The sequence below is a fragment of the Lontra canadensis genome, unplaced genomic scaffold (genome assembly GCF_010015895.1).
Source record: "Lontra canadensis isolate GAN:19392208 unplaced genomic scaffold, GSC_riverotter_1.0 scaffold25, whole genome shotgun sequence".
In the NCBI taxonomy this organism is placed as follows: Eukaryota; Metazoa; Chordata; class Mammalia; order Carnivora; family Mustelidae; genus Lontra; species Lontra canadensis.
In genome coordinates this window covers 16612127-16634441 of record NW_022631019.1, presented here as the reverse complement: position 1 = coordinate 16634441, position 22315 = coordinate 16612127, and the positions used below count along the sequence as shown (strand labels likewise).

Here is a 22315-nt window from a genome sequence, read left to right as displayed (position 1 = left end):
TAAGGAAACGTGGAGGATGGTTTGGAGGGGGGCAGGAAGCTGTCAGGGAATTGCCGTGTGCTTTCCTCAGTGTAGGAACAGTGACCGGGACTATGATAGAGTTGTCGATGATGCCCATCTAGGGGTCAGGGTTCAGAGTACAAAGACTGTCCACCTGCCACTGTCCAATCACACCACTTCCTTACTCAGAGCCCTTCTCTGGCTCCCATGGCTCTCAGGATAAATCCTGGTGTCCTCCACCTGCCATTCAAGGTTCTTTATGAGCTGGCCCTTCCTGCCCCTCCAGCTGCATCCTGACCTCTTCTCCCTACTCTAGCGATATATACCAACACGCAGTTGCCCTAACCAAATTTTTTTTTTAATTTTTAAAATGGTTTTATTTATTCATTTGAGACAGAGTGATACAGACAGAGAGAGTATGTGTATGAACAGGGGGAGAGGCAGAGAGGGAGAAGCAGGCTCCCTGATGAGCCGGGAGCCCAACGTGGGGATCCATCCCAGGACATGGAGACCATGACCTGAGCGGAAGGCAACCACTTAACCATCGGAGCCACCCAGGCAACCCCCCACAACCGAATTCTTTTCTTAATGTCTATGCCTTTGCACATGCTGTTCTTTCTACCGGGAAACACCTTTGTTCTCCCTCCCTCTTTGCTCAAAGGCCTGCTACTCGCCCTTTAGGGTTCAACGCAGGGTGCCCTTCCCCCTTCAACCTCTCTCCCTTCCCAGACACCATGTGGTGCTTACTTGCATGTGCGTTTTCTCTCCTGGACTGTAAGCTTCCTGCGAGTGGAGAATGGGCTTACTTAACACATGGTTTTATTTATTCTCAACACAGAAGTATTAAGCATACTTGACACAGAGGGTGCAGGCTGAGAGTCTGCAGTGACCTTCAGCCTTTGCCTTAGACCAACTTTCCAAAGGCAAGATTTACCATCGTGGGCTGCTTTTGGTGTTAAATGCTGTCAGCTGGTTAGAGCACACCGAGATGTGACACAAAGTGTGCCCCTCTCTCTTCGCCCTGGTCAGGACAGCTTCTGGGGCTGTCTGGGTCTTTTCTTTTAAGATTTTATTTATTTGACAGAGAGAGACACAGAGCGAGAGAGGGAACACAAGCAGGGGAGTGGGAGAGGGAGAAGCAGGCTCCCTGCTGAGCAGAGAGCCCAATGCGGGGCTTGATCCCAGGACCCTGAGATCATGACCGGAGCCGAAGGCAGGCGCTTAACGACTGAGCCACCCAGGCGCCCCCTTGTCTGGGTCTTTTCATTGAGGACATCCCCCAGCTGTAGCTACTCTATGTGGGTTTCCCAAATCAAGGACCTCAGGCCGGGCCCCCGGTGGTAGTACAGTCACTTCTGCTGTGTAGACAGGTCCCCTTCCTCCTCTAGGACTGTACCACTTGGGGCAGCAGTAGCAGCAACACCTATTTTGGGAAATGCCTACATATGGCAGCATTCCATCTTCCTATTTCCTATTTGGGAAAAGAGCCCAGGACCTGAGTAGAGCGAAGGAGGCTGAGGTGTGGCTGCCCATAACTTCTGTCTATTTGCCAGTGATTTACTTGCCTGGGATTTGCACTAAGACAAAAAGAACTTTTGCATTATTGATGATCATTGATCACAGCCTTCCAAAAAAGAGAGAGAGATTGAGAGAGATAGAGGCCCCTGGCCAATGGCCCAACAGTAAACCAGGAGGGTGAGGTGTGGAGAAAGGAGGGGAGGGCCAGGTGGGAAGGGAATTTGTGGAGACAGAAGGACACAGAAGGACACCAAGAAGTCAGTCTGGAGGAGGTGCTGAGGGTGGGTGGGCCAGCTGTCGAACCGTCCTGCGGGCTGTGGAACCGGCCACCCTACGGCTGGTCTCTTCCTCCCCCCAACTAAGGACACTTCACGACTGAAACTGTTGGCAGGGAGAGTCACTTCACAAGGATAAAAGGATCAATTCATCAAGAAGACGTAACAGTCTTAATGCTGGATGGACCTAATAACAAGGCGTCCAAATGCATGAAGAACCGAGGAGACAGAAAGCCGGTACAGACATGGAAGGCCAGCTCCGCCCGAGCCGCGTGGAGTGGACACGCGACGCGCCCAGCGCTGTGTCTCGGCCACGATCGCTTCTCCATGTCCGCTTTGTGCTCAAGCTCTCTCTCAGCCCTGGTTGTCTGGGACGGGGCCCCTGCCTCCCTGAACTCAGCTCCCGCCATTCCCTTAGTCCCCCCACCGACCCCGACGGACCCCGACCGACAGCGTCGTGTGTGTGTGTGTGGGGGGGGTCCCTCTCTGGGAATCCCGGTTCCCCACGCTGGGGCAGCGCCCAGTCCCCACCTCCCGCTTCCGCTCGTGAGGCCACCTCCTGTCTCTTTCCTTTCCCTACTTCATTTTCTTCCATACCATTTACCTCTACAAACATTTTATATGTTTTACTTATCACGTTCATATAAGCTCCCCTGGGTCCACATCTGTTTAGTGCACCATGTCCCCAGTGGCTAGAACATGCCCGATACACAGAGCAACAGTTATTTGATAAACGAAAACAAAACAAAACAAAAAAAAAAACCAACTAGGGATGAACACCCGAGACGGGCGCGGAAGGACGAAACCGGAGGCTCCGCTCTCAGCCCGGGGCTCTGGGCGTGGCCGGCCTCGCCCCCCGCCCCCCCCCCGCCCCCGCTGCGGACCCAGCAGTCCCCCCGACCCCGGCTCTCCTACACGTGCGGCGCGGGGAGCCGGGGGCCGGGCTGGGGCGGCGGCGGGGGCTCCGAGCTCCCCGCGGGGCCGGGGCCGTAGGGGGCCGAGCCTGCGGACCGCGGGCGGGGGGCCGAGGGGGGAGCGAGGCTCGCGGGGGAGGAGCTGGGGGAGGGGAGCGAGGAGGAGCGGCGCGCGCGGGAAGGGGAGCGCGGAGCGGGAGCCGCAGGGCGCCCGCCGGGGCGGAGGGAGGCGGGGATCGCGAGGGCGCGGGCTGGGCAGACCCCCCGGGGCGGCGGGGCGGGCGGCGCCCGGAGCTCGGCTGGGGTCGCGGCGGAGATGCGGCGGCCGCCGGCGGAGAGACGCGGCGCTGCGCGAAGAAGCAGGACCCGGGCGGGCGAGCGCGGGGTCCGCACCTGCGTGGCCCGGAGCGGGTAAGCTCTCAGAGCCGAGTGCCGCCCGGGGTGGGCGCGCAGGGGCCCTGGCGGCTGGGAGTCCGGCCGCGGCGGCCGTCCCGAGGGCGCTGGGGCGGGGAGGGGGCGCCACGGCTTGGGGCCTCGGTGACCCGCGCGGCCCCCTTCTCGGCGCCTTCGGACGGGAAGCGCGCGCGCGCGCAGGACAGAGGGTCCCGGAGGACCAGTCCGACCCGCGGGGAGCGTCCGTGGGGGGCGCCGTCTCGGAGCCCCGGGGCGGAGTGGGGGCCGAGGCAGCGCCCGGAGACGGCTGCGGGATCCCAGGAGCGCATTCGGGGCACCCCGCGCGGGGGCGACATCTGGCCGGGCGGGGGGCGCACCCCTGGGTCGGGGGCTGTGACGCCCCCACGTGGCCCGGGGCGGCTGAGGGAAGCGGGGCGCTGCCCCCTGCCGGCCAGGTCGGGGTACGGCGCAGCGCAGGGGCCGTCCCTTTGCTGAAGGGAGTTGAAAGAGCGTCCAGTGTGGAGCCTCGGTTTCCAGACCCGAAGCCCGGCGGGCCCGGACTTGCTTTGTGACCTTGGGCAGGTCACTGCATCTTTTCGAACTTCAGACTGCTCGTCTATCAAATGGAGGGGATACTTCTCCCACCCTGCACGATCCGTGGGAATAAAGGAACTGCTGTAAGGATGCCTTTTTTTAGACTGTAAAGTTCTGTATAAATCCTAGCAAATCACGGAATGTCAGAACTGGAAGGGCACTAAGAAATCTGCTTTGCTGCAGACGGGGAGAGTGGAGATTCGATCTCGCCCAAGGTCGCATTACTTGTAAGAGGATCTAAGACTTAGCCCCCTGCCTCACTGTTGAAGTTCAAGAGTTCAGTGCAGGTGCTCTCCATCAGACTGACTGCATTAGCAAACCGGGCTTGGCTATTTACTAGCTGCCTGACCTTGGGAAAGCCCTTTACCTCTCTGAGCCATGGTTTTCTCCCATGTGAAATGGGTTAAGAATGCTGCCTTGCAGGCTTGCTTGTGCAAATCCAATGTGGTCATTGCTCAGCACAGCGCCTGGGCACTCAACAACTCAGCCGTTAGCGGAAATCATTGCTCTGATTAGTGGGAGTCATCTCTCAATCTATTCCTTGGAATTAGCCTCCAGTGTTTTCTGATTGAGTACACGTCTCTCCTCTGGACTGCACAGCCACTGGTCAGGGGCTTAGCCTTCCTCACAGAGACCTGGAGGGACTCTTTACCGACAGCAGCAAGCAAGGCGGCTTGGACAGCTGAACCTTCTCCAGCCTTTGGTCCTGTCCAGCAGGTGGGGAGAAATGGGTGGTCTTTACTCTGGAGGCGTCCCAGAAGCCAGGATCTAGCCACCGCCTGGAAGGGAGGGGCTGGCCAGCTGGACCTGACTGCTAGGGCTTAGGGCTTCCTCTCCTCCCCCATGGTGCCTAGTAACAGGCCCAGAAATACAAGGGTGCTTCTCAGAGTTTGTCAGATGCATGGCGGATAATGAGGGTGAACGGACAGGGTCATCTCTTCTCTCCTAGGCTGCAGATGCATGACCGTTCTTGGTTAAGTGGTGTGACTCTGCGCGAAAATACATTCTCAGAGCTGGGAGTTCCCGGGACCTGAGAGATCCCTCTCATTGTGGATGGTTAGGGGTCTGGGGCGCGCGCAGAAGGGCAGGGGTCTGCCAAGGTCACCGGTGTCCTCCAGCAAGCCGAATTCTACAGACATCGTTCAGTCTTGAACTTTCTCTCTGAGTAGCAGATGACACGGCTGACCCCTCCTTTCCTCTGGACACACTTCTGGCTCCTGCGATGTGGCACTGTCATATTTTCCCTTCTTCATCTCTTCTTTTTGCAGGTTTATCCTTCTTTCTACAGCCATTAGCTGATCTACTCCCCCAGGCCCTCTGCTCTGCTCATACTAGACACTCTCCCTGGGTGTCTCACCCACCCCCGCTGGCTTTAGTTACCACCTCTGTGCATGTGACTCATACAGATTTGTCCCCAGCACAGATCTCTCCTCAGGCTGCAGACCTATCTAGGTATTGTCAGCCCCGCATTGTTCTAGATGCTGGGGATATAGCGATGGTCTCGTCAGAAGGCAAGTTTTGGGAGGGGTAGGGGTGAGACAAGCAGAGAGGAGCAGAAAATACCAGATTGGGTGAGGTGCTAAAAGGAGCATCGAACAGGATGATAGCCTAGAGAATGAGAGATACTTGATTATATTGGTTGGTCAGAGCTTTGCCAAGGAGGTGATTTTTTTTTTAAAGATTTTATTTATTCATTTGACAGAGATCACAAGTAGGCAGAGAGGCAGGCAGAGAGAGAGGAAGGGAAGCAGGCTCCCTACTGAGCAGAGAGCCCGATGCGGGGCTCGATTCCAGGACCCTGAGATCATGACCTGAGCCGAAGGCAGAGGCTTTAACCCACTGAGCCACCCAAGTGGCCCAAGGAGGTGATATTTAAGTGTGGGGTGGGCAGCTGGTAAGAGACGAAGTCAGAGAGGTAGGTGTCTTGTGCAGCAGACAGTGTAGGGCCTTGTGGGCCGTGGTGAGGATTTCGAATTTTGTTCTAACACGGGAGCCACTGGAGAGTTTCAGACTGGAGAGTGCAAATGCTATTATTTCTTCTGGGCTCACTGGAGCCTTACAAAGGAGTTCTCCTATACTGATTGCCATCCTACTGTGTCGTGGTCACTGGTGGGCCGTGGGAATAGGTAGCTAGCTCTTCAAAGAGCTTCCAGGCATGGGCAGGGAGAGGCACAAACAGACCTGGAGTCCGGAGAGGATTTCAAGGAGGAAGGTTTCACATCTGGTTCACCAGAAAAGGCTTCCTGGAGTAAGTAGCTTTTTTTTTTTTTAATTTCATTTATTTATTTGACAGAGAGATCACAAGTAAGCAGAGAGGCAGGCAGAGAGAGAGGGGGAAGCAGGCTCCCCGCTGAGCAGAGAGCCTGATTTGGGGCTCAATTCCAGGACCCTGAGATCATGACCTGAGCTGAAGGCAGAGGCTTAACCCACTGAGCCACCCAGGTGCCCCAGGAGTAAGTGGCTTTCAATAAGGACTTCAGAGCAGAAGGCAGATGACATCAGGTATGCATGAAGGGGAGTGGGAAAGCTTGTTTTTCCAGGCAGAGGGGAATCAGCCTGAACCAGGACGTGAATGCCCCAGATGTGTGTGGGGAAGTCAGGGGAGAGGAGACGAGACTTGTAGGGAATTAGAGGTCAGGCTAGGGAGGAAGTCTGAGCTATTCAGAGCAAGACCCTGGGTCTGCCCATGTATTTGCTGTGTGACCTTGAGCAGATTGCATGACCTTTCTGAGCCTCAGCCTGCTCAGACATGAAAGGGAAATAACTGGGTAATTGCTGGGGAAGAGAGGGGCGGGGGAGGATGCTGAGTGCTGCGGATAGGTGAATGGGAACGGGATTGTGCCTGCCAAGGAGCAAACAGGAGAGGCTGGTGTGGTTGAGGAAGATGATGGCTGTATCGAGTTTGGGACCTCCCAAACTCCCATAAATGGTGGAACGAATGGACAAGTTTCAGCAAAGAGGTGACAGTTGAATTCAATCCTGGGAGTGAAGTTGCCTTTGGGCGGGTGGATGAGGGTGCTGGGCTTCACGAAACATGTATACCACTCCCCCCTCCCCTTGCAGAAATCAAGTCCAACAGGGAGACAGGCAATCAGCAAATGAGCCCACTGTGGTGGGGAGGGGGGAGTAACCAGTTCCATCTCTTGGGTCCAGAGAAACCTCCAGAGAAGGTGGATCTGGAGATGAGAGGAAGGGTATTTCAGGTAGAGGGAATAGCCTGTGCAAAAGCTCAGAGGAGTGAGAGAACCACAGTGTTTTTGCAGAAGGAGGCCTCAGACATGCTGGAGGTGGGGTCTTCTGCTGAGTGCACATGAAGAGGAGTGGGAAGGACTGGACTGTGCGGCCTCTGGACAGGTTAGCAACGGGAAGTGAAAAAGGATTCAGGGCGCATGAAGGGAAAAGTTCTCCAAGGATTCTTCCGTCTGTGGAATAGCTGTCATCAGCCCCAACTTCTCTCCGCTGGCTGACTGCCTTTGTCCTCTAGCACTCCATTTCAGGGCTACTTTCCGAAGGGGTCTCAGAGTCACAGCAGGTCTCTCATACATTCCCAGGGCTCCCTTCATGCTCCAATGTCATCCTCAGTGATGTCTGTGGACCCAGGTTCCGGGAGCTTTTCCCCGGGGCCGCCGGAAGTCTTCCGGGAAAAGGTCCACGTGTGCGTTGCACATGGTAAGGCTTTAAGCGAACAGCTGTGGAATGGATGAGGAAACAGGCTCAGAGGTCAAGAAACTTGCCCAGAGTCACAGAGCTAGTAAGTGGCAGAGCAGGGAAGTAAATTCAGTCTACCTGACTCTAAAGCTTGTGTTTGTAACACAGCTGGATTATGGCTCCCAGCAGGGCGAGCAGATGGTGAAGAACAGGTTTGGATACCATAAGTACTAACAAATCCAGTGTTTCATTTCTAGGAAATGAATTCCTATTGTTCAAACCTTGTTTATCCAGTCTGGAGAAGACAGCATCTCGCTTGTCCTGAAAGTGGTTTATTCACTCCATCAGCTCAAGTGCTGTCTGGGGATCCAGAAGTGCAGCCTGGCGGGGGAGGTAGGGGGGTGGTAGCAGCGGGGTGAGCTCCAGGACCTGGGGATGCAGCCCTAGAGGCTTCTGGAAAGTGCAGTCTGCCCCTCCAGTCTGCTCCAAGAATCACTCCCCTAGTATGGAAACCCAGATGGAGGTGACTGGGAGATTGGAAAATGTCAAAAATGTATGGTGTGAGTTGGGCACAATGAGCCTCTGGATACTTCTGTCCTTAGTCTCAAGTTCCTGCTGCAAATGGGAGGCAGTAGAAGGAGCACTGATGGTAATCTGAAGACTTGGTCTCTGCCTATAACTCGCTGTGCGCCCTTGGGTAAGTGTCCTGCCCTCTCTGGGCCTCTCTCCCTGTCAGCACCACGAGGGAGTTGGAGTAAAGGATTCCTGAGTCCTTCCTGCTCTGACACTCAGATATTCTTAAGTCCTGGCGCTGACTTTGTTGTTATCTTCCGCACGGTTCATTGCGGTGCATGGAGCAGCCGCATTCCGTCCCACGGAATCAGCACCTGCGCGTTTCCTAAGATCCCTAGGTAGCCCGTGGGTTCATTCCAGTGTGAGATGGGCTGCAGTGAGCGGCTGTTTCTGTCCTCGCTCTGGGCTGTGCTGAAAAGGCAGGTGGAGGGATGGCGTGCATGCTTCCCCGGGGTCGGGGCCCATTCAGGTGCGAGTGGTGGAGCTTGGCATCGAACAGGTCCCCAGCAAAGAGTCTGTGAGTGTGTGCAGGCTTGCGCGGGCTATTTGTGCAGTGGAGGGTGGAGTGGAACACACTCACCTTTCCTGAGCGGTGGAGCAGGGAGGCGAGCAAGCTGGGTTCCTATCCTAGATCTGCGGGGCCTCAGCAAGCCATTTCTCCGAGCTGCCCTGGGCAATGGGAATAACACCAGTTAAGACTGACTTCAGAGGGTGGGATCAGCCTTAAATGAGTGGATAAAGGAGACGTGCTGAGAACAGTGCCTGGCGCACGGGGAGCTCGTAATAGCGCCTGCCGTTACTTTGCTGCTACTGCTGTTGCAGCCCCCGCGCCCGCTGCGCTGCGGACGGTCCCAGCCCCGCCCCTGGATTGCGGGAGTTCCCTGAGGACAGAGTCCCAAAATGACCCCTAGGGGGCGATATCACCCCCGTCGAGAAACCCTGGCTGGAGAGCACCACTATGCGATATAAACAGGAATCAAGCCACAAAGGTAATTTTAGATTTAGAAAATATAGAGGTAGCTGTGTTAAAGGGAGAAGGAGAAGAAAGAAAGAAGAAGAAGAAGTGGAGAGGGGGAGGAGGAGGAGGAGAAAGAAGAAGAAAGAAGAAAGTGAAATGAATTTCACGTATGTTTTATTTACTCAGTATGTCCGAAATATGATCAACTAACTGATAGAAAAAATTATTAGTGAGATATTTTACATTCTTTTTGAAACTCTTTGAAACTCAGTGCGTTTTACACTCCAGCCCATCTCAGTGGCCACGTCTCAAGCCCTCAACGGCCATGTGTGGCCAGCAGTGATAGTGATAGCTATCCGAGAATTTTTTAGCACTGGCTCTCATTCCCAGCTGTGTCAGGTATTACCCACATGGCCTTGGGCTAGTCATTTCACCTCTCTGGACCTCAGTTTTTCCATCTGTAAAATGAGGGTACTAAGTCTGTCTCCAAGCTGTAGTATGAGAGGCAGATGGCAAGAGTTTAAAACCCCTTTGCCCGCTTTCCCACAAGCATGGGAGGAAATCCGGTGAGTTGTCAACTGCAAAGCCTTTGTGTAAGGCTTAGTCGTTCAAGGTGGTCCCTTCCCTACTGAACACTGATCATAACTCAGTGCAAAGCTGTAAGTAGGAAGGTGTTGCCTTCTCAGACTTCCCTAGCTGTTGCAAAGGTCTGGAAAACAGGCTTCACCTGTCTTGGATTTTTTATTTTTATTTTTTTTTAACATTTTAATTATTAGAGCATAAGCAGAGGGGAAGGGCAAGGGGAGAGGGAGAGGCAGGCTCCCCAGCTGAGCAGGGAGCCCCAGTCAGGGCTCGATCTCAGGATTATGACCAGAGCTGAAGGCAGGTGCTTAACCAACTGAGCCACCCAGGCGCCCCAAACCCTTGCATTTTCAAGATGGAGACACTGAGGCACAGAGCAGGAACTGACTTATCTGAGGCCAAAGAGTTTATGGCAGAACGAAGCAAAGATCAGGGCTTCCCACTCTCAGGCCAAGCTCTGTTCTCAGCACCCCTTCCTCTTGCTCTGGACCAGGTGTCTGGGCTCTAGGGGTTAAGTAAGCCATGGTCACTGCACTCAAGGTCCAGTGACGGAGACAGTCCAGCGTGGTAAGAGCTGTGGTGGTAGGAGTCCAGAAGCAGGGTATCTACCCAAGCTGGGCTGGGGGGAGAAAGTTAGGAAAGGCTTCCTGGGGCGATGCCAGAGCTTAGTCCTAAAGTGTGATGGATTAGGCGACCAGAGAACTGAGCAGGGGATACCTTCCAGGCAGAGGACCCAACAGGGATGGAGGTTTGGAGCAGAAAGCAGCACTGGGGCTCAAGGCAGCAGGGTGCTGGCAGGAAGGCTAGCAGATCTGCCGGGTCAGGAAATGATGCTGGAGATGTAAATAAAGACCAGGTCGTGAAGGGTCTCTTAGACCAAGCTGGGGCTGAATCCCATGTGCCTTGGGAGCCCCTGGAGGACTGTAAAGAACTGAGATGGCCAGACTTTTAGTTAAAAGGAAGATTCCTGGTGTACCTTGGTGTCTCAGTCCGTTAAACGTCTGCCTTGGGCTCAAGTCATGATCCTAGGGTGCTGGAATGGAGTCCTGAGTCGGGCTCCCTGCTCAGTGGGGAGTCTGCTTCTCCCTCTCCCTCTTCCCCTCCCCACTGCTCATGCTGTCTCACTCTCTTCTCAATCTCTCTCAAATAAATAAATAAAATATTAAAAATAAAAAGTAAAGGAAAATTCTGGGTGTGATGTGGTGAGAGAATGAAGAGGGGGTAGGAGTGGCAGCAGAGAGCCCATTTAAGCCAGAGAAGATGCAGCCTGAAACAGGGCTAGAAGGGAGGGGAGAGAAGAGTCAAGGCACAGTTAGATTTATGCAGTAGAACTGACAGAATTTAGTAATTCAGCAAACAAGGGGACTATATCAGCTATTGCCATGTAACAAACCATCCCCAAACTCAGTGGATTAAGAAGACATTTATTCCTATGAGTCCTGCATCTGGATACTGGCTGATTTAATCTGAAATTGGCTGGACATTTCTGCTGGTTTAGCAGGGTTCACACAGGCATCTGCTGGTCTGCTAAGAGCCTCTGTCCTAGGCTGGCTTTGCCTGGGGGCAGTTGGCTGGAGTGGCTCTCTGCTCCATGTGTCTTTGCCTCCTCTAGGGACCGGTAGGCTCACCCCCACATGTGCTCATGGCAGTGGCAGAGTGTAAGCAGAAACATGCACAGCCTCTTGAGGACTAAATTTGGAACTGGCTCACTGTCCCTTCTGCCTTACTCTGTTGACCACAGCTAGTTCACACTGAACCCAGACTTGAGGGACAAGGAAATCTCCCCCTCCTTTTGACGGGTGCTGGTGGAGGCAGCATGAGATAGAAGCACGGAGCTGAGCTGAGAAGGGTGGGAAACGGCACTGTGTGATCTTAGACAAGATATCTACCTCTCTGGGCATCAGCAATCCCAGCCGATCGGGTTGGATTACATCATTTAACATGTTCCTTCTAAATCAAGTTTGCCAGGGAGGGGCTGTTCATTATAACTAACCATGGAGCGTTTACTATATGGCTGGGCTTTTTGTTCAGCTCACTCAAACATAACAGCACTTTGAGGTTGGTATTGTTACTGTCCACGCTTTCTTTCTTTTTTGAAAGATTGTATTGTATTTTACTTTTCTTTTTAGAGGTTTTATTTATTTGAGAGAGAGAGTGTACGAACAGGGGAAGGGGCAGAGGGACAAGCAGACTCCCCACTGAGCGGGGAGTCCAACAGGAGGCTTGATCTCAGGACCCTGAGATCAGGACCTGAGCCAAAATCAGCTGCTTAACCGCCTCAGCCATCCAGGCACCCCAGATTTTATTTTTTTTTTAAGATTTTATTTATTTATTTGACAGACAGGGATCACAAGTAGGCAGAGAGGCAGGCAGAGAGAGAGAGGAAGGGAAGCAGGCTCCCTGCTGAGCAGAGAGCCCGACATGGGGCTCAATCCTAGGACCCTGAGATCATGACCTGAGCCGAAGGCAGAGGTTTTAACCCACTGAGCCACCCAGGTGCCCTCCAGATTTTATTTTTAGGCAGTCTCTATACCCAGTGTGGGGCTTGAACTCACAACCCTGAGATCAAGAGTTGCACATTCCACTGAGTGACTCAGCCAAGCACCCCTCATCCCCATTTTCCATATAAAGAAGCAGCGCAAAGAGGTGAAATGTCAAGCCCTGGGTCTTCCATCAGTGTAGGTCAGTTTTGCCTGTTCCTGAAATTCATGATGTTTGAATCACATGTGCTGTGTAATAATGTGCAGCTTCTTGGGCTCAACATGATACCTGTTCTTTCTATGTGGTTGTGCGTAGCAAGGAGCTGGAGTTCCTTCTCGCTGGTGTGCAGTATTCTACTGCATGAGTCTGCAGCAGCTCATTTCTCTGTTCTACGACAGATGTCTGTTGAGATAGTTTTCAGTCTGTGGCTGTTAAACCGTGCCTGAACGATGAACCTGAACGATGCTTGCACAAGTGGTTTGGCAGATATACGTGCAGGTTTTTGTTGGTTATATGGCTGCTAGTAGGTGGTTTTGGTAAGAGGTTTGGCTTTTTTAAATTTTCTACATTTTCCAGATTTTATAATTAGAGAAACAGGCGAAGGATAGACTTGCTTGCGAAACTAATTAGAAGTCAGCTCTTGGGCTCAGATACAGACAGACAGACCCACCCATGTTAACTCTTTTCCAGTTTTCTCCATGTATATTACTTCACACTCACAACACCCCCAGAGAGGTAAACTTGATGCCCTGATTTTACAGAGGAGGAAACTGAGGCTGAGGGAGGTGCCATGCCCTGGAGAGGAGAGGACCATAGCTGTGGATGCACTTTGTAAAATATAAAGCATTCCTCAGATTTGTGGAGAGTGATTTCCCCATCCAGGGCTTACTCAGCCATACCACACGGTTTCTAGAGAAAGCACAGACACGGATTTCTCTGGGTGGGGTGGGGATTTATCCTATCGTAACAAATCTTTATCACAAAGCCCAGGGTTTTTTTCTTCCAAAAGGATGAGACTGGCTTCTGAGGATACATTAAACCCATATATCCTCTTGGTTTCTGGCAAGGTTTTATGACTCTGTTAAAATAAAGATCCTTCAGAAAGGGAAGGTGACTGATCTTTCTATAAACTGAATGAGCCCTGGGTAGGAAGCCCTTGTTAAAAAGGCTACAAAGAGCCCCTGCTGTGGACCAGGCTCTCATCCTTCCCACTGAACCCACAGAGCAGTTCTGGGAGAAAGGTGCTATTACCCTAATTTACAGATAGAAGAAAAGCCCAGGAGGTGAAATGACTTGCCTCTTCCCCACAGTTGGGACTGTTTGGGGGAAAAGGAACTCAGTCTTATTACCACTTCCCAGGGTCCATTGGACTGTTTCTCAGTCCATTTAAACTGACTCCACCGGGAAAAGCAGGAGCCAGTACCAGTGAGGATTCCTGGGTACAGAGGTTGCTCATGGACATCCAGGAATAGGAAGGAGTGCCAATGGATCTGGAAGGTTCCTTCCTCTTCCTCTCTTGGGACAGGGGGTTCCCCTGTCTCTCTGCTCTTTTCCCTTCTCCCACCTTTCTCTGCAGACCTGTTTTCTTATTTACCTATGGTTTTTCTGCTGTCCCCAAACCTGCCCTGGCCTTGGTCTTGGTCATGGCCAGATTTCAGCCTCTGAGTCCTTAACTTGCAGTTTGCACTCGTCAATCTTCCCAACTGCTCGCAGTCTCCTTGCTAATTTCCCAGGAGAGAATCTGGTTGGCTCATTTGGGGTCATGTGTCCGCTGGTCCAATCACTGATGCTTGGAAGTGGTCTGCGCAACAAGCTGAGATTGACACCCTGCTTTTTCCCTCCCTCTTGCTGGAGAGATACTAGAGCTGAGAGTATATGGTGTGGCTAGGGTCTGTGCAGTCTAGACTCTGCAGGGAGACACCACTGGGCTGAGGGGAGTCCTTGCTGCTGCAGCTGCGGTAGTTTATGGGGTTGCGTTCGACAAGGGAGAAGCTCCCTGGTATGGATGGTAGTTCTGACAGTGGCAGACATGACTCACTAAAATGCACAGTGATGGCTTGTTGGACAGTAGACAGAGGAGACCTCATTGCCTGCAGACCTGAATTTGGTTGGACATATCATAGAGAAACCAGAGAAGTCATCACTCACTCTGTCAGGCGTTTGGATCCATGGTCTTACCGGTTCTCCCCAAGCTTCTGTGAGGTCCGGATTATCAGGTCCGATCGTGGAGGCAGTGCACACCCAGAGAGCTTGCATGACTTGCCCAACGGCCATAGCAAGAAAGTGGAGCAACAGGAATTGGAACCTGATCCTACCTGACTTAAAATGTATGCTTTGAGGGGCACCTGGCTGGCTCAGTCGGTTAAGTGTCTGGCTCTTGATTTTGGCTAAGGTCATGATCTCAGCGTCTTGGCATTGGGCTCCCTGCTCAGCAGGGAGTCTGCTTGAGTATTCTGTCTCCCTTTCCCTCTTCCCCTTCCCCTGCTCATGCTCTTTCTCTCTCACAAGTAAATATATATATTTTAGGGGCACCTGGGTGGCTCAGTGGGTTAAGCCTCTGCCTTCGGCTCAGGTTATGATCTCAGGGTCCTGGGATCGAGTCCCACATCGGACTCTCTGCTCAGCTGGGAGCCTGCTTCCTCCTCTCTCTCTCTCTGCCTGCCTCTCTGCCTACTTGTGATCTCTCTCTGTCAAATAAATAAATAAAATTTAAAAACATATATATATATATATTTTTTAAAGATGTATGCTTTTAGCCACTGCCTGCCATCTTTGTACCCTCGTTACACTTGTCAAAGTCTCTATAGTTAGTACACATCGCATACATGATCTTACTGGAAGTATGAAACATCCTTTGGGGCAGCATACCCATGCTTATATTTCCATTTTACCAAGGAAAAAACTAAGAGTCCAAGAGAAGTCATGACTTATCCTTAGTTACCTGATGGTCCGTGGCAGAGCTGGGACCAGAAACCAGATCTTCTGGATTCAACTGTATCAACAGGTATTACTGCATCAAAATGTGTCCGGGTCATTGCTGGTAGTATGGTTCTTTTTTTTTTTCTCAAATGTTCAAAATTGATTGTCTAAGAGAAATAATTACAAATATATCATTCCCTATAAAAATTATGTATTATAATATACATTCAGTTCAAAGACTAATCATCAACATTCATGTACTACCTACCACCACCTTAAAAAACTCCTGCACAATCTCATTCCTGCCTTTTTTCCCCTCCAGGGGTGACCACAATCCTGAATTTTATATTTAACGTTTCCTTGCTTTTCCTTATGGCTTCACCAACATATATTTATGTCTCTAAACACTTTGTTTCTCCCTCTGTGTTTGCGACTTTGGCACTCAGTGTTGCTTGGGAAAAGGACCCACTTGAGTACAGCTTTGGCTTATTGAGGTTGGCTTTCTCCGCGGGGCCCTGGCACAGGGATACGCCACATTCTACCACTCTCCTGTGGATGGACGTTTGGGTGGTTTCTAGTTGTTTCTAGTCCATGCCACAGTGACCATTCTTGTTCCTCTCTGCTGATGAACACAGAGAAGAACCTCCCTGTGATCCACACCTGGGAGCAAAATTACTAGGCCATGAGGTAATCATCGCATCTTCAGCTTTATGAGATAATATCAGAGTGTTCGCTAACAAGATTCCTCCTCTTTCCACTCTGCTAGTGGTAGGTGACAATTCCCGTTGGTCCACACCCTTATGGGGTGACGTGGCAGGATCAGATTTAAAACATCTTCCTTGTCTGCTGGTTGAATGTACTATCTCACTGTTGCTTTCATTTGTATTTTTTTTGTTTTATTATCTGAAGTGTGATAGGAGAGGCAGCTGCTTATAGAGCTGCAGTCTTTATCGCCAAAGGTAGCAGGATTGTGGGAAATTTCCCCAACCTTGTTGAGGGTGGGGAAGGACAGCAGGCAGGAGAGGAAGGAGAGAGCTTCAGAATCATGTGGCTTCCCTCAAAATTCCAGCCCAGCATTCCTGACCAAGGCAAGCTACCCTGTCCTTCCCAAGATGTCACCCACCAGCCTCCCAGGCCTCTCCGAGCCCACGCCTTTCACTGAGTGAGGTCATTGGAATGCCTGGAACCCAAGGGACAGCCACATGGATGGGTTTGTGAGGCAAGCGCACAGCCCTCCATAAGAAATGACTGCACCTGGTCTGTCTGGAAGGGAGAACATTCCAAACAGTCCAACCCAACTTCACATTTTGCATGTGAACCAAAGTGGGAGGAAAACTTCAGCCAGAGGTGGAGCATGGAGTGAGAGGGTCAGAGAGGGCATCATTTTCACCTATCCTTATGAGGCCCCAAACCAGTTTCACTCCTGGAAGCACATGTGCCTTAAGGCTTTTCTTCCAGGCAGTGTGGAGAAGAATGGAAATCTCAAGAATTACTCCAGACCCAGTTTTTCTACTTCCAGCTGGGTGACCTTGGGCAGATGACATCACCTCTCTGCTCACTTATAAGGTGGGGCCATAATGCCCATGTCACAGTGGGTGACTCTTGGCCCCAGGGCTAGCTCAGTGCCTGCAACATAGCAGGAGCTTTATGAAAGACATAATAATAATAATAATAATAATAATAATATCTTTTCAACTTTGGGAATGTTCTTGAGCAGGCTAAGATTAAGATTGGTTTTCTTGGGGTGCATGGGTGGCTCAGTCACTTAGGTGTCTGACTCTTGATCTCAACTCAGGTCTCAGTCTCAGGGTTATGAGCTCAAGACCTGCATTGGGCCCCATGCTGGGCTCAAGTCTACATTTAAAACAAAAAACAAAAAACCAACAGATTTGTTTTCTTTTTTTCTTTTTAAAGATTTTATTTATTTATTTGACCGGGAGATCACAAGTAGGCAGAGGCAGGCAGAGAGAGAGGGGGAAGCAGGCTCCCTGCTGAGCAGAGAGCCCAGTGTGGGGCTGGATCCCAGGACCCTGAGATCATGACCTGAGCTGAAGGCAGAGGCTTAACCCACTGAGCCACCCAAGTGCCCCAGATTTGTTTTCTTAAATTGAGAATGTTTCCCCTCCTCTAGGAAGATATATGTTTTTAAAGATTTTATTTATTTGAGAGAGAGGGAGACAGAGAAAGAGCATGAGCAGGAGGAAGGGAAGAGGAGGAGGCGGGGCTCCCCACTGAGCAGGGAGCCGAGGTGGAGCTCTATCCCAAGACTCTTGGATCATGACCTGAGCTGAAGGCAGATGCCTAACTGACTGAGCCACCCAGGTGCCCTGGGAAGATACATTTTTTTTAAGGTGAAGTTCCCACAGTTTGAGGACTGGAAGAGAAACTATTGCATTGCTGTAGTTTAGTTTCTTAATGGTTTAAAAATCAGTCAATCAATGGATACAGACTGAACTTTCCCAACAAGTCCCTGAGCCTCTGCTGAGTCAGATGGTAATGAGACTTGAGACTTGAGATCACTCAGTGTTTACTGGGTTTCACAGGCCGGCCTTGCTAGGAGCGATGGAAGCTATTGAGGCAGGTAGGGTGGCTGTTTCGAAGACAAAATCTGAGACTCAGAAAGGGGTAAGGGACTTGCCCAAGGTCATACAGGAGGGTGGGGAGAGAGGAGGGATTGGAGCCCAGATTGTCCTGCCCAAGCCAAGCTCCCCCCTGCACCCAGCTCCTCCCACCTCTGGTGCCAGCCCCCTCCTGAGCCTTCTCTGCTACCCCACCTCTGTTCTCTGTGCTCTAGCCAGCTGGGCTCTTTCCCAGGCCTTGCACTTTCTGACCTCTGGCCCTTTGCTCTTGCCTTTCCAGCCACCAGGAATGCCATCCTTCCTGACCTTGACTATTGAAATCTTAATGTAGCTACCCATTGGAGCTATATACAGCCCTTAAGAATGATGTTATGGGAATGACTGATGGAACAAAGTTCAAAATATATTAAGTTGCAAAACAAACTATGAAACAAATTCATATATAATTATAATCACATTTTTATTTTTTTAAAAGATTTTATTTATTTATTTGACAGACAGAGGTCACAAGTAGGCAGAGAGGCAGGCAGAGAGAGAGAGGAAGCAGGCTCCCTGCGGAGCAGAGAGCCGGATGCGGGGCTCGATCCCAGGACCCCGGGATCACGACCCGAGCCGAAGGCAGAGGCTTTAACCCACTGAGCCACCTAGGCGTCCCTATAATCACATTTTTAAAGTGTGTATATATAAATCTGCCTGGCCAGCTCCATCCCAGGGGGCTACTGGTAGGCCCCACAGTCTTCAGCTGGGGTTGTGCCAGAGATGGGCCTTACACAGAGTGCCATCTGCTTTATCTTACCCCAATCATCTGTACCAGAGGCTCCAAGCTCCAAGAAACCTTTGGCTTGCCCATGTCCCAAATACTGAAACCCAGATTCAAGCACACAGAAGAGAAAACGAGTCTTTAAGAATTTTTTGTGACAACATTGCCAGTTTCCATTTAGAAAGCTGAATATAGGGGCACCTGGGTGGCTCAGTCATTGGGCATCTGCCTTTGGCATGGGTCCTGGTTCCAGGGTCCTGGGATCGAGCCCCAGCATCGGACTTCCTGCTCTGTGGGAAGCCTGCTTCTCCCTTTCCCACTCCCCCTGCTTGTGTTCCCTCTCTCTCTGTGTCTCTCTCTCTCAAACAAATAAATGGAATCTTAAAAAAAAAAAAAGATTAGTTTAAAAAAAAGAAAGCTGAATATATTTTCTGGAGTTGAACTTTCACCATGAAAAATGCTCATTGTTTTAATTTCTGCAATTAATTTCTCTGCTAACCAAAAGGTGTTTTTGTTTTTTGTCTTTGTGTTTAAGAATCATGCATGCCCACTCTAGGAAATTTGAAAAATTTTTTAGGAATAGAAGAAAGGGGGCCACTTCTGTGGCTCAGTGTGGGTGAGCATCTGCTTTCAGCTCAGGTCATGATCTCAGAGTCCTGGGATCGAGCCCCACATCAGGCTCCCTGCTCAGTGGAGAACCTCCTTCTCCCTCTGCCTGCTTCTCCCCCTGCTTGTGCGTGCTCTCTCTCTCTCACTCTCGCTCTATCTCAAATAAATAAATAAAATCTAAAAAAAAAATAATCGAAGAAAGGTCTCTAGGGAGAAATACACTGTAAAAATTTGGTATCTTTTCTGGTGACCTTTTTTTTTTTCTTTTTCTGTGCACAGAATTATTTTGTTTAGTTTTCATTGTTGCTGAGCAAATGGAATGATGGTTTCTGATTCATAATTTACAAAGCTGATTTCATGTATTTATAACAAGCCTGTGATGCTTCCAGAGGCTCTGCCCCCTCTGGGAATTGTGGGGGTGGGACTTGTTGCTCTCCCCTGTGTTCTCCTGACACTTTTGACAACGCTAATTTCACTGTCACTGCTAGCACTAAGCAGTATGCTTTTAAACTTAGAGTTCATCTCGAGTATCTCAATTGTCCTTTTAGAACCTAACTCTTGCCTTCTTTTCTTTTTTAAGTCCTAGAGCTCTGGACGTGTGCCCTTCTCGATGAATTCTCAGTGATCGGTTTGTTTTGCCTTCTCTAAGCTCATGCATACTTCAAGTCTTGGGAACCAGAATGTTTTGTCTGTTCAGGCTCAAAGTGATCAGTGGGGCAGGAACCAAAGTTAAGTGCCTCATGATGTGTCAAGATGAACTTAGGAAAATGGTGAGCTGTTGACCAGACTACTTCTGAGAATCTGCTGGTACTTCTTTTCATCTCTAGTTTTAAAAGCTCCCCAGAGGCAACCTGAAACCCAGACTCTTTCTTCTCAGAATAGGATGGGGGAAATTCCAAAGTTCTCATTAAACACATTTATCCCTCAAGGTTTGGAAGGAGCCCAAATGCCAAAAGTGAGAATCCCAAAGCACTGTCCACATTAGTGTGAGCTCCTGATAAATGTCTAACAAATTCAGCATGTGTCCTCTGGGCTTGAAGAGTTGCTGGGCAAAGTTCCAGAATAGTGAGACGTCTTGGGATTTACCCAGTTTAAGAAAGACCTTTAATTACCAGCTGTCACCTCACTGTTCTTCAAATAGTCAAGTCTTGAGGTCTTTTCACTGTGGGCCAAACTGATGGAGGGCCCCCACCAGTGTGAAGCAGAAGGATGACCTTGTCCCATAGGCAAGACAACTGTGAAGGGAGCTGTGTGTGTCCAAGTCTGCAGGAAGAGAGAGCCACCTAGAATGTCCCCGCCAAACCAGTCCCTGGAAGGCCTTCTCCAGGAGGCCTCCAATAGATCCCTGAATGCTACAGAAACCCCAGAGGCTTGGGGTCCAGGGACACTCCGGGCCCTCAAGATCTCCCTTGCCCTGCTCCTTTCTGTCATCACAGTGGCCACAGCCCTCTCCAACGCCTTTGTTCTCACCACCATCTTCCTCACCAGGAAGCTCCATACCCCAGCCAACTATCTCATCGGCTCCCTGGCCATGACTGACCTCTTAGTGTCCATCTTGGTCATGCCCATCAGCATCGCCTATACCACCACTCGTACCTGGAGTTTTGGCCAAATCCTGTGTGACATCTGGCTGTCTTCCGACATCACGTGCTGCACGGCCTCCATCCTGCATCTCTGTGTCATTGCTCTGGACAGGTACTGGGCCATCACGGATGCCCTGGAGTACAGTAAACGGCGCACAGCCGGCCGGGCGGCCGCCATGATCACCACCGTCTGGGTCATCTCCATCTGCATCTCCATCCCGCCACTCTTCTGGCGGCAGGCCAAAGCTCACGAAGAGATGTCGGACTGCCTGGTGAACACGTCTCAGATCTCCTACACCATCTACTCCACCTGCGGGGCCTTCTACATCCCGTCTGTGCTGCTCATCATCCTCTACGGCCGCATCTACGTGGCCGCCCGGAACCGCATCCTGAACCCGCCTTCGCTCTACGGGAAGCGCTTCACCACCGCCCAACTCATCGCCGGCTCTGCGGGGTCCTCGCTCTGCTCCCTCAGCCCCAGCCTCCACGAGGGGCACACCCACACAGCCGGCTCCGCTCTCTTCTTCAACCACGTGAAAATCAAGCTGGCCGATAGTGTCCTGGAGCGCAAGAGGATCTCCGCAGCTCGAGAAAGGAAAGCCACGAAGACGCTGGGGATCATCCTGGGGGCCTTTATCATCTGCTGGCTACCCTTCTTTGTCGCATCTCTGGTCCTCCCCATCTGCCGGGACTCCTGCTGGCTCCACCCCGCCGTCTTTGACTTCTTCACCTGGCTTGGCTATCTCAACTCCCTCATCAATCCCATAATATACACTGTGTTTAACGAGGAGTTCCGGCAAGCCTTTCAGAAAGTTGTCCATTTCCGGAAAACCTAGTCTTATTTGCAGGTGACTCTTGTGATCTGTTGCGTCCTGTAACCCACTGGAATTGTCTTGTTTATTTTTCCTGAGATTTGGGTCCATCCTGATATGTTGGGTTTGGGTTCGACCAATAGAATTGTTCAGCGTTCTTCTTCCTGTTGTCTTCTTGACTTCTGTGCCACCCAAAGTGGGGCTGTTTGGTGAAGGGTGACAAGACTGAAGTTTCCACTTAGCATATTTTCACGGCTCATCCATGTTGGGAGAAATGGGATCCCTAGGATTCCCCGTTGATTGAATTCAGATGAGAAGCTGTCTGACTCTACAGAGAGACCCTAGGTTCAAATGGGAGGCTTTCTGGTCTACCTAAGTTTTGTATGGAGCTCAGAGGAGGAGAGTATGTGAGGTTATGACCTGAGCTGAAAGAGAATTGGAGTCAGGGTGGAGAGTTCTCCATACAACGAGGCACCTTGATTAGAAAATAACAGGCAGGGGCACCTGGGTGGCTCAGTGGGTTAAAACCTCTGCCTTCGGCTCAGGTCATGATCCCAGGGTCCTGGGATCCAGCCCCACATTGGGCTCTCTGCTCAGCAGGGAGCCTGCCTCTTCCTCTCTCTCTGCCTGTCTCTCTGTCTACTTGTGATCTCTGTCTGTCAAATAAATAAATAAAATCTTAAAAAAAAAAAAAAAAGAACAGGCAGATCAGCTACCCTCTCCCCTTCCTCCTTCCCCAGGAGTTGCACCGCCTTAATGTTCTAAAGTTAAAACCCACAATCACCCTCAAAGACGTAGATTGACAGGCTTTGGACCCACCAAACTTTGAGTGGGACACCATTCTGAATTTTGTTTCATGAATTTTTTTTGAATTATTTTTTTATATCCTGTTCTCATCAGAGATCTTAAGATGTTGAGTCTTGTCAAATAAAAAGCATGAGATGTCTTGGTCAGTGAGGTCTTTGGGTAATTTCCACCCCTCATCCCCGGATGAAACTTTCAATCCACTTCAGTCTCTGCCATTTACTGTGCACCCACCAGAAGCCTGGCCCTGTAGCAGTGTACTGGCATCTCCTCTCTCACTGGAGCCTCATCATAACAATGAAAGCCAGTCTCA

At 51.0% G+C, this 22315-nt stretch overlaps 1 protein-coding gene across 1 annotated transcript; it reads left to right on the top strand.

Annotated features, from left to right (window-relative positions):
* The first annotated feature begins 3011 nt into the window (after positions 1 to 3011).
* On the top strand, positions 3012 to 21748 carry HTR1D (5-hydroxytryptamine receptor 1D). The gene is made up of 2 exons (XM_032863711.1): positions 3012 to 3118; positions 19384 to 21748. The coding sequence occupies exon 2, from the start codon at positions 20092 to 20094 to the stop codon at positions 21220 to 21222; it is 1131 nt and encodes a 376-aa protein (XP_032719602.1). The 5' UTR covers positions 3012 to 3118; positions 19384 to 20091; the 3' UTR covers positions 21223 to 21748.
* Positions 21749 to 22315: the final 567 nt, after the last annotated feature.

Excerpts from the sequence above, each read along its gene's own strand:
- HTR1D (XM_032863711.1), top strand. The coding sequence starts at position 20,092 with ATGTCCCCGCCAAACCAGTCCCTGGAAGGCCTTCTCCAGGAGGCCTCC.